The sequence below is a fragment of the Sorex araneus genome, chromosome 8, assembly GCF_027595985.1.
Source record: "Sorex araneus isolate mSorAra2 chromosome 8, mSorAra2.pri, whole genome shotgun sequence".
Lineage (NCBI taxonomy): Eukaryota > Metazoa > Chordata > Mammalia > Eulipotyphla > Soricidae > Sorex > Sorex araneus.
Window position 1 is genome coordinate 37683500 of NC_073309.1, and position 18193 is coordinate 37701692.

Sequence of the window (18193 nt, forward strand, 5' to 3'; positions counted from 1 at the left end):
CCCTATCTGCTGTGCTATCGCTCCAGTCCTTGTCTCTTACTAACTCTTTTAACTGAGTGTCTAGTTTATCAGGAGCATAGTAGTTCCTGCCTTTTTTCTGTTATTGGCTTGAAATAATCTTATTCCTGTCTTACACTTGGAGAGTTTGTCTTATCTTTAGATTTGGTAAGAAAGAGTTTCTTGTTTGCACAATACAGATGGATTCTGCCCTTTTTGTGCTTAGGCCCAGGCCTCACACATGCAAGCTGAGCACTTCGGCTACGTCCCCAACCCTGGCTCTTGCCTTCTTATCCAGTGTTTTTTGAGTGATGAGTTAGATCGTTCACCTTTAGGATGATTAATGATAAATGGGGCTTAATTACTGTCATTCTGTCTTTGTTTTCTGGCTTTTATATTCCCGGTGTTCTTTTTCTCTGCCTTATCATTTGGATGGATTTTTCTGGTGTGTCTGAATTTATTTGATTTTTCTTCTAAGTGCCTAAAAAGTTGTTTTTCTAAATGTAAAAAAAAAAAACAGATTTTTATATTGTGGTTACACTGAGGATTATATCAGTTTTTGTTAAACAGTATTTTTATATACTGATGCCTCTTCATTTTTAGACTATCTGTATTCTGCCCTGTAATACGCCCCTGAGATGTGTTGAGATATAATCTGATTCTTCTTATGATTATTTTCTTCTTTATTTAGCAGAACTCCTTCGGGCTGTGATGATTGGCGCAGGGGTACGGACCTCAGCTATGTCATGGGAGCTGAGTGTATGTGTTTTGCCTTTGTCCTGCATGTGGCAGGCTAAAGCAAGCACTTACACGAGGATGCCTCAATCTGAGCCTGGGAGGGGGAGAAAAAGAAAAAACAGTAAAAATAGTGACTCCTTTGAACCTTTCTTGTAATGGTGGTAAACTTTTGTCTTTCTTTTAATCTTGAAAAGCCTTTTACTCCATCATTTTAAGTAATAATTTTGCAAAGTAAAGTATTCTAGCCTGGAAGTTTTTATCTTTTGAGAATCTCAGTATATCATTCCACTCTCTCCTAGCCTATAGAACTGAAAGTTCTGGTGACAAGCCCGAGTCGGAAGTTTTTATGTCTTATTTCTTGTTAGCCTTGAATATTCTTTCTTTATTGCTGACTTGGCAGTTTACATGTGGTGTATCTTGGTTTGGGTTTTTTTTTTTGTCTTTTTTTAATTTTGTTTTGTTTATAAATTTGAGTATTCGGTCAGCTTCCTAGACTTCTATGGTTGGTTCTTTCCTTAAATTTGGCTTTTGCAGTTATTTCTTTGGTCTCTCCATCTCTTCACCTACTGCTGTATCCATTGTCTTTATGTTTTTCTCCTTTTGCCAAAACTGAGCCTGATAGTTCTCAAAATGTCTTTGATTTTACTAAATTTTATTTTCCGTTTCCATTTTAGTCATTTTTGGAATTTTATCTTCAATTTTACATATTCTTTCCTCTGCAAGATTGAACATATTGCTGTACTTTCTTTGGAAGTCTTCACTTTATTCAGTTTTATATATCTAGCATCATCTATTTGGTTTTTTGTTTTGGGGCCACAGCCATTGGCGCTTAGGACTTGTTCCTGTTTCAGCATTCAGGGATCACTCCTGGCAGCGTAGCTGGGGACCAAACCCAGGTCGGGTGTGTGCCGGGCTGTACTGCTCTACTCACCTGCTGTAGTACCTCTCCAAGCCCTCTTAAGGAATTTTCTCCTGTCTCAAGAAAAACTCTTTGGTTGTGCATTTCCCTTTTATTTCACTGATGTATTAGTGTGCTTTGATGTTCTTCACAATAGTTACTTTAAATCCATTGTCTACCTTAGGCTTTCCATTTCCTGATCAAGATTGATTTCTGAGGAATTTTCTTACTCAGCCTGACATTTTAGTCCTTTTGGCATTTATTTTTCCAGCAGGATGTTTTTTTGGCTCCTTTCAGAAATGTTTTGTTTTTCATTCAGTTCCCTGGGGAGTGGAGAGCGGGAGAGGAGTCAGTCTGTTGGGGGCCTCCTGGATAAATCCCTCACTGTCCCTGTCGTTTTTGTGACCAGATGCATTCCCTGTCCGAACCCAGCACCCGTGGGCCCAGACGGCTCCTCAATGTCCAGATGCAGGTGGCCGCTGCTTTTGGTTGCTCGCTCTGGAGAGGGGCTCAGCCTGACAAGTCGTATCTGCTGCAGTTGCTAAATTTCAGTGTCTGGTCAGAGGTTGCCTTGTAAATCCCCTCTTCTTTGTGAAAGACTTTTCTTGAATCCTAAAGACTAACGAATATGTCACTAAAGATTTGAGATTTCCATCCAGAGAGCCCTGGCCCTTTCCTTGCTTGGCCTGCAATACATCCCACTGGTTCTTCTCAGCAGGCCAGAGTTGTCAGGCAGGTTTTCTTCACTTGGCGCGGTTGTCTTCTTGCTAAAGACCGAGTGCCCCTGGTTAGCAAGGGGTGGTGGAGGGGATTCATTCTACCTCCACCAAAGCTCTTGAGGGCCTGAGGATAGGTGACTAGTCTAGTATCCATTTTCAAGTGGCCGTGTGGGTTTTTCTCTGCTTAGTGAGGTCCTAACCAAACTGCTGCGGACGTGGCTGCACCCAAACTTCATCCCTCCCCCTTGGTCTGCTGTTCGCACTGCTGTAGTGCTCTAACCTTCCTTTGGCAGGTGGTAGCGAGAGTGCAGATAGCCTCCCTGTTGCGCCAGCACCACAGGCTTGCGCAGATCCTCAACAGTGCAGGTCTGTGGCTATCCCCCGGGAATAAGCTGATGTCAGTTCCATGAGCTGCATAGTTGGTATCTGGGGGGCATTTAAGGGGATCTCTCCCTGACGTGATCTGTTCCACCATGTTACATGGGCACATTCTCAAATATTTTTAAAACAAGGCTCTCTAAAGAAAGATTTGCTAACATACAACAACAACAACAACAACAATAATAATAATTGTTTCCTCTGAGCATTGTGAAAGCCATTAACCGTTCGTAATGATAATTCACTGGTGATATATCATTATCATTATCATATATCATTATCCAATGATAATATAAATTGGAGCTAAAGAGTGGTAGGTAGCATTAAACATGGATCATTTATGCTTTTAGCTAGGAAGTATTTAAAAGAACATGATGGAACCATGAGGTTTCAGTTCATTTGAAGTGAGGGTAAAGCTTTGCCTTTATATCTTTGTCTTCATTAGATTCAGTGTTATGCCACCATAGAATAAATAAATATAGGGCCGTAACAATGGTACAGTGGATAGAATGTTTGCCTTGCATGCAGCAGGCCTGGATTTTATCTCCAGTACCACATATGTCTCCTAAGCATGCCACGATGATCCCTGAGCACTGAGCCAGGAGTAAGCTCTGAGCACTGCCATGTATGGCCCCAAAATGAAACAAACAAAAATATGTAAATAATTACCAAATACATGTTTAAGCCAATAAAAATAAAGAATACTGCTGCCTAGAATTCCTAGTAATTTATATAGCTGCAGTCTCCTCATGGAGTTTTGGGCCACACCCAGCAGTGCTCAGGGCTTACTCCTGGATTTGTGCTCTGGGATCATTCCTGGCGGGGTTTCAGGGGCCACATGGCATGCCGGGGATCGAACCCAGGTAATCCACATGCAAGGCAAGCACCCTGCCCGCTGTACTCTCTCTGCCCCAAGCTGGTGGGTGTGGGGGCTGCACGTAGTGACTTCATTCCCAAGTATACAGTGTCATGCACTGTTACTCCCAGCGGGGAGCCGTGGGGTGGGGAGGTTGTAGCCCCAGTGAGGAGAGCTTGGCCAACCATGCCCTTGCCAGTGGAGTGCCCGGGGTGGTCAGACTAGGAAGGGTCTGCACAAGCTCTTGTTGGTATGGATTCTGCATGGGCCCTCATGCCAACCCACAAGGGCGCAGTTAGCTGTACCTGGGACCCATGTGATGATCTGCATGGTTTGGGACCTGGTCGTCAGCCCTCGAGATTTCAGGGGGTTGTAGAGCCATAGTTCCCAGGCTGTAGTGAGATTTTTGTCCTGCACCAGAAATGGAAAGAAAGTCCTTGCCCCTGTCCAGGTTCAATATCAGTTCTCACAGAAAAGAACTTTAAGAAGATAAATATTGAAGAAACAGTGTCCTTCAGAAGAGAATGCGGGCTTCTTTGGAGAGAGGAGAAAGTCTCAACAAATTTTGAAAGGGGTTATTTTGTATATACATATATATGCTTATATATATGTATATATAAAATAAAGTCCCTTGGCTTGGAGTTCTCTGTGCAGATAAGTTATTGCCTGGGTATTGTCAAAGGGGAAGTGCTGTGAACTGTGGATGGTCCTTTATATTCTTACTAGGACCTTTTGTTCTTGCTCTTCATGCTGCTTTCCAGAGGTGTCCAGCCTCTTCCATTCCGAGACTCAGAAGTCTTCTGAATCATATGGGATCCAGCATTGGGTTTTGGGCTGCAGTAGTAAGTGCCAAGCTGGTGGCCGGAGCTCCATTTCAGATCATATCTTGATTTTATTTACAAAACACATCTTTATGGCGAGGTCCTCTTTACCTTTCTGCCTGTCCTATCTGCCTGCCTCCCTCAGCACTCCAAACCCAAATTTGGGTGCTCAAGGCATGGACTATATTCATTTATTTTGGCCACACCCAACTATGCTCAGGGTTTCTTCCTGGCTCTGTACTCAGGGATCACTCCTGGTGGTGCTTGAGGAACCAAGCATTGCTTGTGGTGTTAACAATCAAACCCATGTCAGCTACTGTACTATCTCTTTAGCCCCTGGAAAAGTAAATTTGAATAAAATTGGACAGTAAGGGACCATGGAGTGGAATGGGTCCTAATCCACAACATCCGTTCCATGGGATTATACACCAGTCTTCTAGAGTTTTTGTCTTTCCCCTCTAGTCATAACTGGGCCTCATTTAACCTTAAACACACAATGTTTGAGACCCTCCCTTATAGTGGAAAACAGGGCAAAGGCCAGTGAGGATAGAGACACTTTATAGATGTCTGTGGAGGAGGAGATGAAGTCTCTAGTGTTTTCCTTGCTTACAGGAGAATAAGAAGGATGAGGCTAGAGGGTTCGGGGGTTAAGGCACTTGTCTTACATGTGGCCAACCCCACTTCTATATCTGACCCTTCTGGCAGATGCCACGTAGCACAGCGCCATGAGCACCTCTGGGTGCAGCCTAAACCCCACCCATGCTCTCCCCGGCTTTACAAATCAGCAGTGATAAGTTATGTTGACAGTTTGATGTGATGAGAATGACTGTTTACCTCTGCCCTTCCTCCCATGAACTCATAACCCCAGAATATTCTCAGAATATTTGATCTTGTTTCTTAATCTGTCATTAAAAATAAAGACAGAGAAACTGTCACAAGACAGAAGACAACTAAATATAATGTGTCCTGGATCACATCCTGGAACAGAAAAAGGGCAGAACATTGGAATAATGTGTGTTCTTTAGTTAATAATAGTGTGTTAGCTCTCGCTCCTTTGTTATGTCAGCAAAATAGAAGAAATGCAACTAAATTTTAAGCTATTCTAAAATTAAAGGTTTATTTTTATAGAAATAAATTTTGAATCATTGGTGAATAAGTGAATGGTGATTAATTTCACCACCCTTATTTTGAAGGATTTGAACAACATTGGATATGATCTATGAGATAAGTTCGGCATTTATTTTCTGACCCATTTTCTCACTTGAGAACTATTCATTGCATGAGATTTGACTTTTCATTCAAGGGACAGTTGTGCAGTATTCGGTGGCTTATTCTGGAGAGAGAATTTCTGGGCAGCTTCCGGGAAACATTCTGAATCGATGTGAGGAAACAAGAATATAGATGAGACTATATGTGAAGAGCCAAGATCTCATGTATACTTACTTCCCTTTGTACAAATACAAAAGTGTTCATGTTCAAATGACCCATGTGAGGTTGCCTGAGGTAGGAGTACTCCGTGGGAATGAGTATCTCTTGACCTTGACTGTTTGACTCCCACTTGCTTGTTGTTAGCCACAGTGATGCCAGGTAGTCATCCTTTAATGAGACCTATCCAGTTTGAGTGGAAAACCATATTCATATTCCACCTGCCCCACATCCTTGGCACATACACAGGCACAGTCACAGCTATAGATGCCTAGTTAATAGTGTGACATTACAAGTGATCCTCAATAGATCTGTCGAATAGATTTGGCATTAACTGTTGTCCCCCACTCTCCACAAAAGCACTGCATCTCAGTTGAAAAATAAGCAATATATCCTATAGCAGGGCCACAATGAGGGGAGCACACTGAGGGTGGGGCCATGGGGTCCCCTGAGACAGTGGTGGAGGGAAGTAGTTACGATAGTGGGTATGGGGTTGGAATGTGTGCATGGAAGCCAATCATTAGCATCGTAAATCACGGTGACTAAAATAAAAGTATCAGAATAAATACAGAAAGAGAAATTTTTACTTTAAAATAAATAAAATGCAGTGAACTCTGGTTTGTGTCTGGTCACTAACAAAATTTAACCTGATTCCATAAGCTATAAAGTCTTGAGATCGGGCTTAACAATTCTTTGAACATTATAAACATTTTATGACATTTTGATGAAATAAAATGTAGGCAACAGAGCTATACCTAGATGCTTCAGCTTTGGCTTTTGATGCTGGCGGTCAGACTGAGGGCCGTGCATCTCCCTAGGCTTAGGTCCTTCCAGCTTCGTTACCTCCTGACCTCACCTGTGCTCTTAAGGGTGGAGGTCTTGGTTTATTAACCTTGGGCTTGATGTTTCAGCACGTCTAATAAAGGTAACACTGCTGCCTGCCATCACAAATTTAAATTGAATGTAGATTAGAGGAAGAATTTAATCCCATACTTAGGGTTTTCTTTGTGTGCTTCATGTCTCTTACTCTGGGAAGAGTTTAAAAAGTCTTTTAAACATTAAAAAAAAAACTTTTTAGTCATTTGAAAGGTTTTATCTGCAAGGCTAAAGATATAGTGCAGTGGTAGAGCACATGTTTTGAATGTATAAGACCCTGGGTTGAATCACCAGTAATTTTTTAATTTTAATTTAAAACAAGATGTCTGGAGATAGTGGACACCTTGATCTCAGTGGGTGAAGGCTTTCAGTTTTTCACTATTGACTGTAAGTTTGTTGTAGATGACTCTTACCTATCTTGAGTTATGTTTCTTAAATCCCTAATTTTTTAAAGGGTTTTTATCATGAGTGGATATTTAATCTTGTCAAAAGCCTTCTCTGCACCAATTGATCTAATCATATCTTTTTCTTCCATTGATACAGCATATTACATTCATTGACTTACTTATATTCTATTAATTGATTTGTGTGTATTGAACTATGCATCCTAGGATGAAAGCCACTTGATCGTGGGGCATAATCCTTTTGATAATATTGTTTGATTCAGTTAGCTAAGATTTTGTTGAGGAACTTTGCATCCTCAACACAATCTTAGGAATATTAGTCTATAATTTCTTTTTTAGTAATATCTCTGTTTGCTTTTGGTATTAGGGCAATGTTGACTTCAATATGATAAAATATATTCAGTGACCAGGGAAGAGCTATCAAGCCATGAAAAGACGTGGAGGAGCTTTAAGCGCATGTGGCTGAGTGCAAGAGACTCTGGAAAGGCTGCGTACTCTAGGATGTGTTAGTCTGGAAAGGGCAACACTGCGGAGAGAGGCAAAGAACCAATGGTTATTAGGGACTGGGGAGCACAGAAGATTTTTAGGACAAGGCATTTTTTAGTATGATACTGTAAGAGTGGGGACTTACCATACAATTGTCAGACCCAGAGAACTAGGTAAGGTAAATTGAACCCAGAGTGATTGAAAGACTTTAGTAATGATAACATCATCATTATTCATCAGTTGCATCAAGTATTCCACAAGATGTTGATACAAGATTAATTAGATCTTGATACAAAATGTTAATAATGCAGAATCTGCAGGCGTTGGCTGAAGGGCAGGAAGAAGATGCCCAGAAGAAAGATACGTAAATGTTCTCCTCATGACCCCTTTCGTCTGAGAAATGCAACAAAGGAGAGCACCCCCAGAAATACCCCAGATATTTTTGTACAGTTGATTTTGAATTAATATTTGGTCATTATGCATTCAAAAGCCATTTAATGTCGCCAAATATTTTATCCCCATCCCCAGTCCATTCAGATTCTTGACTCCATATGGGGTTGTAACCCACAATTTAAGAAGTTATCGCTCTGGGTAATAGTCTTTAATCTTTTATTTTATTGGATTCAGATTTTACCAATGTTCTCATGTGAAACTTGTTATTTTGAATTGGGTTTTTTTTTTTAAATTTTTTTTTTTAATGAACTGAATTATGGGAGCATTTTAGGGCTGCCCATTTTCTGAACAATCTGTTAATAGGCACAGTTCAAGTTGGAAATTCGCTCCTTTTTGCTTTCTTAAGAGCTATGTGTGTTTCTTTTTGTGTATGGTTAATTAGAAGATGTTATATTTTTCTAATATTAGAATCTTTCTAATATTTAATGCTAGAGTAATCTGAATCATTTGTCTTGATCCATATAAAGAAAACAAAATTCTTAACATAGAATTCTTAATTTCTAACTCTCAGATGGCCATAGAATAAGTCCTCTCTAAAATTGCTGCCACAAAATCAGTATTTTGAATGTAGTGAAATAGGATAGCTAGTCAATATTTCAGAAGGAATTTAGTTAATTGCTGCAGAATTACTATAGCTGTTGAGCAGGAGTTTTGGGGAATGCCTCTGATTTGCTCACCCCTGTGTTTCAGATGCTCCTTATGTGGGTATGTGTGTAGCCATCCTCCATCTCTGAAGTCTCACATGTGGAAGCACGCAAGTGACCAAAATTACAACTATGAGCAAGTAAACAAGGCTATTAATGATGCAATTTCACAGAGTGGCAGGTACGTGGTCCTTACCCTTTCACTTCATTGTCATATATTAATTAAGGTTAGAATTAAATCTACTCTGTCTGCAGTATGACCAATTCAAGGTTTCCTGTGTTTTGCTTTTAAGAGTTCTGGGGAAGTCCCCTGGAAAGTCTGTATCAAACAGTAGTGAAGAAAGAGCTGACCCTGGCACTGGAAGTCCAGAAAACCTGGTGTCATCCTCCGAGCTGATTTCCCAGGCTCCCAGTGAAGTTGTAGGTACCAACGAGAATGAGAAACTGAGCCCTACAACTAATACCTCATATAACTTAGAAAAAAACTCCAGTCTGCCCCCTCCTAGTATGGAGTATTGTGTTTTGCTCTTCTGTTGTTGTATTTGTGGTTTTGAATCTACCAGCAAAGAAAATCTTTTGGATCATATGAAAGAGCATGAGGGTGAAATCGTGAACATCATTCTAAATAAGGACCACAACACAACTCTAAACACAAACTAGATGGAGTGATCACTTGAAGAGGAAAAGCGTAGAAGAGGAGTCCTTTACTTTAAACCACAGTTTCACCTTTGCGCTATCAAATAACTTGCTAGACACAGAAGAAGTAGTTGGTGTGATTTTTGAGGAAGTAGCGGGCGTGACTTTTGAACCAAATTTGTAATGGAATCAAAGGTATTCCAAATGGTTGAGCAGTGCATATTTAAATATTTTGAGTGAATAGTCATGGGTTGAGGAGGAAGCAAAGATATAATCCTATATTAATCCTCTGTTATATCTTCTTAGTATTGAGTATATTTATTATTAAGAACTTATTATAGTGTAGAAATGCAAGCAAAAGTGTTAAGGAGGAACTTTTTGGGAACTATTTTAAAACATAGAAATGTCCCGGTCTTAAGCAGAGCTTGTTTTCTTCATTCTCAGTTTGGATATGCCCGCTCGCAAGTGGCAGGCCTATTGTCAGTGGACACCGCCTGAGATTTTTTTTGTGGTGTTTATCAAGAGCAGAAAGAAACGATCATTATTAAGGGTTTTTGAAGTAGTCTCCTTCATGTCCCCGAAATTGACAGGAATTAATCATATACTCGGTCTAACCTGTTTTGCTTTATTCCTTAAAAAAAAAAAAAAGAAAGAAAGAAAGAGGCCTAAATCCTAATGTAGGATTTTTAAAATGAATGGTGGTCTTAAATTTATAACGAATCTTTGGTGGGCAAAGGAGAGAAATGGGTGAACTCCCATCAGACTGCAGTCACATTTCAAGGCTGATCAAGGTGGTCAGTCACCGGGCAGAGTGCATTCCCCACAGCCCTGTCGGTGTGTTGGAGGACAGCCCACATGTCACTCTAGCTCCGTGGGCTTCCACTCCAGGCCAGGCCATGTGTGGTACCTGGAAAGGGGTTCACGCAGTACAGTGTGAATTTTTACATTGATCGTTAGACCTGGGAAATACATTGAACCGTTCAAGTAAAAATTCACTTGAGGGAAGGAGGTGAACTTCAGAAGCCTCAGAACTGAATACTGCTACTGAGATCTTGCTTCCTGAAGTTGAGCGAATTAATTAGACCTGGCAGAAGAGGTCTAACTAAATAGGACAAAAGTGTAGTAAAAGTTCCAGTTGTGTATCGGAATAGCAGTGTCGGGCACCTCTACAGGGTTTCTCCTATCTAGGAAATGGCATTTCCCTTAGTGTGCAATAGGAGATACAGAAAACCAACTCAGAGTGCTTTTTTACATGAAAATTCATCATCGCATACTGAAATCTCATTGGTTACACATTTTGTATTATGATGTATTTCAAAGTGTGAAGAGAACAGGATTTTTGGTTTTCGTAGTTCCGATCACTTGCGCATTGCTTTGTTAAAGCAAATTCTGTCTCAAGAGGCAAGATGGGTACACTGTAGTGCCCCATCTCCATGGTGCTCCTTCCGAACTTGATTCCTCGTCTCTTCGAGAGCTGAGGCTGTGGCCCTGCTCATATAGGAGATATTGGAAGCAACTTTTGGATGCGATATATTTTAATAAAGACTCTTTAGGAAAGAATCTTCTTTCCAGAGTCCAGGTATGAGTGGAATATATAACCTGTTTTTTTTTTTTAAGCTTAAAAAACTATTTAAGTGGGGCCAGGCATCTTGACACATTATCCAATATGTTTTCATAATCTCATTTTTAATAGTGGATATTTAGGCAGTTAATTGTAACTTTGCAGCTGTTTGATTTAGGTAGTTTTTGTTTATGAAAGTTAATTCACTTCTGATACATGATTTATAAGAAGATAATATGACTGTGTATATACACACTAAATTATATTCCTCCAATCCACTGTTTGTGGATCAATATTCATTTTCTTCTATTTCCAGAATTCAAAGACATTTATATTTCATTTCCAATTCAAGTAAAATATTTTAAATAGTTCATTATTATTACTCATTGCCACTCAATATTTTTTTTTTGCTCTGACTCAGTGTTTCTTTATGAAAGACTCATTCTTAATAATACTAGAATTTAGTTGTATGAATTTTCATGGCTTCAACTTTTAATCATTTGGAAAATACTGTTAACCAAAAATTTTTTTAAAAGTCCTCTAAATTTTAATAGTGAATTTTTAAGTTACCTGCTTTATTTCTTAAAACCACTTCTTTTGATTGATACTTAAATTTCCCATTTGGAATCATGGATTTAAAACTTTCTAGCTCCTGGAGAGAAAAATAACCCAGATACTCAAAGCCTGTAAGCTTTTATTCAGACGTGAGATAGCCTCCAGAATTGTCAGCTTTCATCTAGACTTGAATGGCCTCCTGGAGGAACCACATACTGAGGATATATGTTGCCATTTTCATTTTGTGACAAGCCTTAAGTCTCTCTACCCATTGAGTATTTCTAAAAGTGATAATTAAGACTGAATATGTGGCTTTAATATAGGAGAAAGGTATTAATCAGAAATCCGCTGTGTAGGAAGAACACTTTATTCATCAGAACTAGATTGTTTGCCATACAAAGCTCATAGTATTTGTTTTCCCCTCTGAATACTCAACACTTCTAAGATTTGATAGTGAAAATAGTTTTTGGAAGAAATTTACTGGATAAGGCAAAAGTGTAGGTGGAGGGAAGATGATGCATTCTGATTATTATACTTTTCAGAACTCATCAGTTTTTCTCTCTTAATCCCCAGAAAATGGTTGGTGTACCAAATATCCTAATAATACCATGCCTATATTCCAGTTGAACTGTGGACTTTTCAGTTCTGAGTTCTGTGTCCAGCCAGTATAGTGTAATAACACTGACTGGAGACTTTGTTCTAGATCTTTCATCTACTCAAGGTCGCTTCGGTGGTTTCAGTTTTGGTATTATTTTCTCTGTCTTTTCTTACAAAGCAAATGGTGGGCACCCATGTTTACATTGTATCTTCCTTGCAATGTACTTGGCTTGACAAAGACAAGCAGGCTTCTTTATTAAGACTTACTATATTTTTAGTTTTCATAGACACTTATTTAATCTTTTTTTATTGTACAGCAAGGTGCTCTAAGTAATATTCTATAAAATATATTTAATAGAAATTTGAGTTTGATATTCATGGACATGAATACATGTATTTTTTTAAGAAATAAGTATTGTGTAACACTATGGCATTGCTTCTATAGCCAAAGTCTAAAAATTTCTGGAACACTGACATGTAAAGACTACAGTTAATTCTGACACTGTATCTTATTAAAATAGGGTGATTTGCATTTTGTAAAATTATCCTGCACATCGAGCTGCATGCCTTAAAGACTAAAACTCTAGGATTGTGTTCATGGTAGAACAGTTTCATCTGTTCAACAGTGAAGCAAGGTCAATAGCGCTTCTCTAACTACCTTTGGAAATACTGTACAATGTTAGAATAATTTATTTTGCTTTACAGGAGTTTGTCATGTATTGACTTTAATATTGTATTTTGATAATAAATTTTTTGTTAAAAACACTTGCCTCTTAAGTTTTATTAATAAAAGGTTATATTCTTATCATGGAAATATTGTGATCACTTGGAAAGTTGTATTTTAATAATGAGGTTCCCAAGGATCAAACCAAGACTTAACGATTTCCCTTTGGTAACTTGTTAAACTATTACTGACTAGCATTGAACTGTGTCACACAGTGATAATTGAAAGATATTTGGAGGTTTTTTTTGGATCATCTTAAACATTTGGTCTAATTTTGAAGCCTTTTTTCCTTGCTCTACTGTTCATTTTACCTTCCAAATGACATCATTGTATGCTTTCAATTATGATAGTCAAAGTGCTGGAGACTGACTCTGTTAATGACAGTTAGCTTGCTTTTTTGAGGGCCTTGATTATCTTGTGGTCTATATATGAAATAGCTTGTTGCACTAGATTCTTTGCATTGGACCAGGGAGGCTGATACTGACTGCATCATTGGTTTAGTTTTTCATTTTTACTCTAGAATTCCGGGCGATTTCATCTTCAGGGATCTGAGCCAAATACTCTTAATTATGTCCCCTATCTTTTATGAACCAAATTCAGACTCTTTGCCACTGAACTCCAGCTTATAAATCCTAGTGGGAAGGAGTTTCAGAACATATGGTGCAGTTTGGTAGCCATTCACCCCATGTGACTGTCACACACGTGGATTCTGAGTGGCACGCTTTAAATGTAGAATATACAGCAATTTTGAATACTTAGTACAAAAAATGTAAAATATCTCAATAGTTTTCTAGTCTGGTTACATATGGAAATTATGATATTTTTGGATATTTGGGTTAAATAAACTATATTATTAAAATTAGTTTCACCTGTTTTTATTTTATTGTAGCTTTAGGAATTGTTACATTGTGTTTGTTGTACAGTGATATAGCAGATATTTCGCAAACTACACCCTTTGTCTGGGGGTGGGCGGGTGGGGAGGATGGTAATTTCGACCACAAACAGCGGTGACCTCTGGCAGTACTTGTCTATCCGGGGAGTCAAACTAGAGCTGGCCTCTTGCAAGGCAGGCACCCTGTACTGTCTTCTGTCCCCATTACTTTCCTTCCATAAATAAAGTCTTATTGGAACATTCATGTACTGCTATGTTCAAGGTAAAACAGCAGCATTAATTAATGACAAGCAAATATGACCCCAAAAGATTGGATTTTTTCTGCTTGACAGTTTGCTGATCTCTGAATTAGAACAAAGGTAGGAGCTTTACTTGAAATCTACCACAAAGAAGGACCAGAAGGATCACACAGCAAGTAAGGCCCTTGCCCCGCTCCACCCCAGCACCCCATAGGGTCCCCTGCGCCCGCCAGGAGTGATCCCTGAGCAAAGAATAGGAGTAAACCCTGAGCACAACCAGACATGGCCCCATGACAACAAAAGCACTGCCCAAAAGAAAAAAGGTTAAAGTATTTCATAGTACTGTTTTATAATTAAATTATCTCTTCAGTTTTATAAAATCTTTACCCTTTCTTTCCCCGTTCTGTATGACTTCAGCCTAATTTACTGTTTCGTCATCTCTGGTATTTAACACCACAGTTTGTTTAAAATAACAGCACATTTAAATAATAAAATGTTGCTGCTATAAAAATGGATGCTTTTATTTTCTCCTGACAGCCTTAGAGTGTCATTCTTCTCCCTGTCAGAGCCGTAAGCAGTGCACCACCTGCAAGGAACCCATGACAGCTAATCGCTCAACTGTTAATAGCCTGAATAATCCAGGATAGTAAGAAAGAGGTTGGGGTGGGACGGGGGGATTGGAGAGAGAGTACATCGGGTAAAGGACTTGCTTTGCATGTGGCCAGCCTGGGTTCTAGCCTCAGTGCTGCATATGGTCCCCCAGGCACCACCAGGAGTGTGGTGCTTTGGGCACCACCTGAGCACTTTGGGCCCTTTTTCCAAAAAGTTTCTGGTGTTTTTTGGGTCATACTTGGCCATCATGCACAGGGGTTATTCCTGGCTCTGCACTCAGGAATCACTCCTGGCAGTGCTTGGGGGACCATATGGGATGCTGGGAATCGAACCAGGGTCGGCCGCGTGCAAGGCAAATGCCCTACCTGCTGTGCCATTGCTCCAGCCTCCAAAAGGTTTCTGTTGGCCGTTGGTACTGTTAATATATTTCTTTCACGTGTTTTGGTTTATATCTTTGAATTAAAATTAGTGTAGTGGCTTGCTCTTCTTGAAGCCTGCGTTCTCCCTTGAACACATGCTATGTTCCTTTGCTTGCTTATTACACATTTCTCTCTCCTCATATCTTTCTAAATACATTTCAATAAAAACTATCTGCCTGGGGCTGGAGGTATAATACAGAGAGTAGGGCATGGGCCTTGGTATGCAGCCAACCCGTGTTCAATTCCCTAGAATCCTATGTGGGCCCTCGAGCACTGCCAGGAGTAATCCCTGTGCATTGTCCAAAAAAAGGGGAAAAAAAGAAACCTATCTTGCTTCAGAAAAAAAAATTTGTTAATGAGTAAGATGCTCGACTGATGGCCAAGACATACCTTTGCTGCAAAGTCCAGTTTGTTTCTACCATTGTGATACTGTGGACTTCATTTTTCTGATACACATGAATAAATACACTATTTGGTTCTCTCATCTGAACCACAGGGTAAGACCGTGACATATTTGGGTCTTTTTAATATTTTTCTTTTGCCCATCAGTTTTACTTGTTTGCCTTCCAACAGTAGATTATAGTTGAACTTTAAATTGTAAAGTTTACTTTTAGATATCTAATATAATTGGGGGGGTTGTTCTGTTGGTTTGGGGGCCACACCAGCAATGCTCAGAGGCTGCTCCTTGCTCTGCACTCAGAAATCACTCCTTGCTGTGCTCAAGTGATGCTTGGCATCGAACCTGTGTTTGCCATGTGCATATTAAGCACTCTACCTGCTATGCTGAAAAGTCAGTGCTTCTAATTATCCTTGCCATTGCCATTGGTATCAGTGTTAACCAATTTTTTTTTTACCTTATTAATAAAGTTTATCATCCTAACTGTATATAACGAAAGACTGTGACCTGAAGAGACTCAATTTTTGAAGTTACTCATGGGTAGGTCTATTATTAGTACCCAATTGTGTTATTTCAAGACTTATTGTCACTACACTGCACATCTCCAGATTTTTGTTTTCTCTATTTGTCATTTTATTAATTTTAGTATCCATATTTCAGAAATGTGCTGCATTTTACTGAAATAGGCACATCAATCCACATCTTGCTCTTTTTTTGTTTATATCTGCAGTCTTATTTAAATTCAGTATTTCCAACCACAAAAGGTGTTAGAAAATTCTATTTCAGGCCTATGAGAAAAAGTACAGCAGGACGTGGTTCAAATTTTAAGCTGCGTTTATTTCTAGTCCTCTGCAGCTAACTTTCTATGGGGAAGATAGTCATGCCGAAATAAGGCATGGCAGGAAGCCAGAGGTTGCAGGGTCATCTCCATTTCCGAAGCCCTTCTCCGGATGAGGCACGAGAGCACAGTTGAAGCAGTGCCTCTGTGTAATACGATGCCGAAGCCTTGTGCAAAATACCACCACGTTGCTTAAAAACTGTTTAAATGCAAGCGTCTCCGTATCTGTATGCAGCTGGAGCAACCCTGTGATCATTGTGCAGCTGCTGATAAACTCCAGTGTGCTTTGTGACAGTATTTGAAACTCACTTTTTTAAGAGCACGGGAAAATGTGAATCTAGCTTTTGGGAAAACTCACCATATCCAGTGTGAAGTCAGGAGAGGATGTTCGCAGTGGACAGAGATGCAGCTGAAATGTGGAGAGCTGTCTCAGCTCATTGGAACAGGGCTTGGTTTTGCCTTCTTTTTGTTTGTTTTGGGACCACACCCAACAATGCTCAGGGGTTACTCCTGTCTCTGCACTTAGGAATCAATCCTGGCTGTGCTTGGGAGACCATAGGGGATGCTGGGGATTGAACCTGGGCCAGCCACATTCAAGGCAAGTGCCCTACTCACTGTACTGTCACTCCAGCCCTTGGTTTTACTTCCTTAACCTCTTACGACTTCTTTTGGTTCCTCTGTTGTGAAACGCAAACTTATCTGTAAGGTGTCTACCGCAGAGTGAAAGTGATGAAATGGATTCATCTCTAAAGTGCCTTGTCAAAATACGACACTTAGTGTTAAGCCATGTGATCTTGAGTAACACATTCAACCTTTTTTGAGCCCCTCTTTGCTCATCAGTAAAACAGAAAATACTTAAACCTGGTTGGGTGGATGAAGATTAGCGTCCATGTATATGAAAGGCCACGTGCCAGGCAGAAACCCCACCTGTTGTACTGTCATTCCAGCATAGTTGAATTTCAGACTAGCACCAGTCCCATCATGGTGTCAACTTCCCTGCACCATTGTCCCCACATTTCCTCCCACCCACCAGTCTGCCTCCTTGACAGACACATTTTTAAGTTTGGTTGTTGTTTAGATTCCGTACTTTCCGTTTTATTGGTTCCACACCTCTATACTGTCAGTGTGTCCAAGGCCCTTTTCCCCTATCACCTCCTGTCTGCCTCTTCTGACTTCACCCCACTGTTTCTTTCCTTCCTACCCTCACTTCTGTAGTCTAGGAACCAGAGTATTCAAGGTATCTCTCCCTTAAAAACTTGCATCCCTGTATCTCCCCCTTAAAAACTTCCCTGACTTGTTACTCTGTATACCACAAAAAAACTGAGGTGATCTGGTATTTGTCTTTATTCTGACTTCTTTCACTCTCTCTGTCTCTCTGTCTCTCTCTGTGTGTGCGTGTATGTGTGTGTTATGTGTATTATGCTTTCATTATCCACTCACCTGTCATTGCACATGTAGATTCACCATAATCCACATCCAAATTCAGATGGCATCCTTCAAGCACTTAGAGCAGTCAATAAAAAAAAGTATAGTATCATAAATTGTTCCAAATAGCCAAAGACATATTGAGAAGAAATTGGGAGGTATTTTATTACCTACCTTGAAACTGTACTGTAAAGCTGTAGTGATCAAACCAGCATGATACTGGAATAAGAATAGATTCTCTGACAAATGGGTTAGAATCAAGTACCCAAACACAAATCTCCAGATCTGTGGTCAACTAATTTTCAATAAAGGGCCTGAGTACATGCAGTAAAGACAACCTCAACAAATTGAGATGGAAAAACGGAATTGCCATGTGTTTAAAAAAAAAAAGTTGGAATTCATATCTCACATAAACAAAAATCGATTCAAAGTGGATGAATGGCCTTGAAATCAGACCAGAATCCTTAAAGTACACTGAGGGGAACATTGGCAGAACATTCCAAGACTTAGACCTCAAAGATGTTTTCAGTCGTATGATGCCATCAGCAATGATGGGACTTCTTGAGTAAGGCAAGAAATGCCTTCATCGTGAAGGCTCATCTG

The 18193-nt window shown here is 39.8% G+C and overlaps 1 protein-coding gene and 1 non-coding gene across 3 annotated transcripts in view; both read left to right on the forward strand.

The window, feature by feature from the left end:
* Nucleotides 1-13630, forward strand: part of ZNF507 (zinc finger protein 507) — a 32231-nt gene extending 18601 nt beyond the window's left edge. For both annotated transcript variants that reach the window (XM_055145767.1, XM_055145766.1), the window contains 2 exons: nucleotides 8742-8876; nucleotides 8989-13630. In XM_055145767.1, coding sequence (XP_055001742.1) covers nucleotides 8742-8876; nucleotides 8989-9355 — 502 coding nt within the window. In that variant the 3' untranslated portion in view covers nucleotides 9356-13630. The remainder of the gene's footprint in view (nucleotides 1-8741; nucleotides 8877-8988) is intronic.
* Nucleotides 700-832, forward strand: LOC129406912 (small nucleolar RNA SNORD94). Its single transcript, XR_008631332.1, has one exon. It is a non-coding gene; the product is annotated as a small nucleolar RNA SNORD94 (small nucleolar RNA).
* Nucleotides 13631-18193: the final 4563 nt, after the last annotated feature.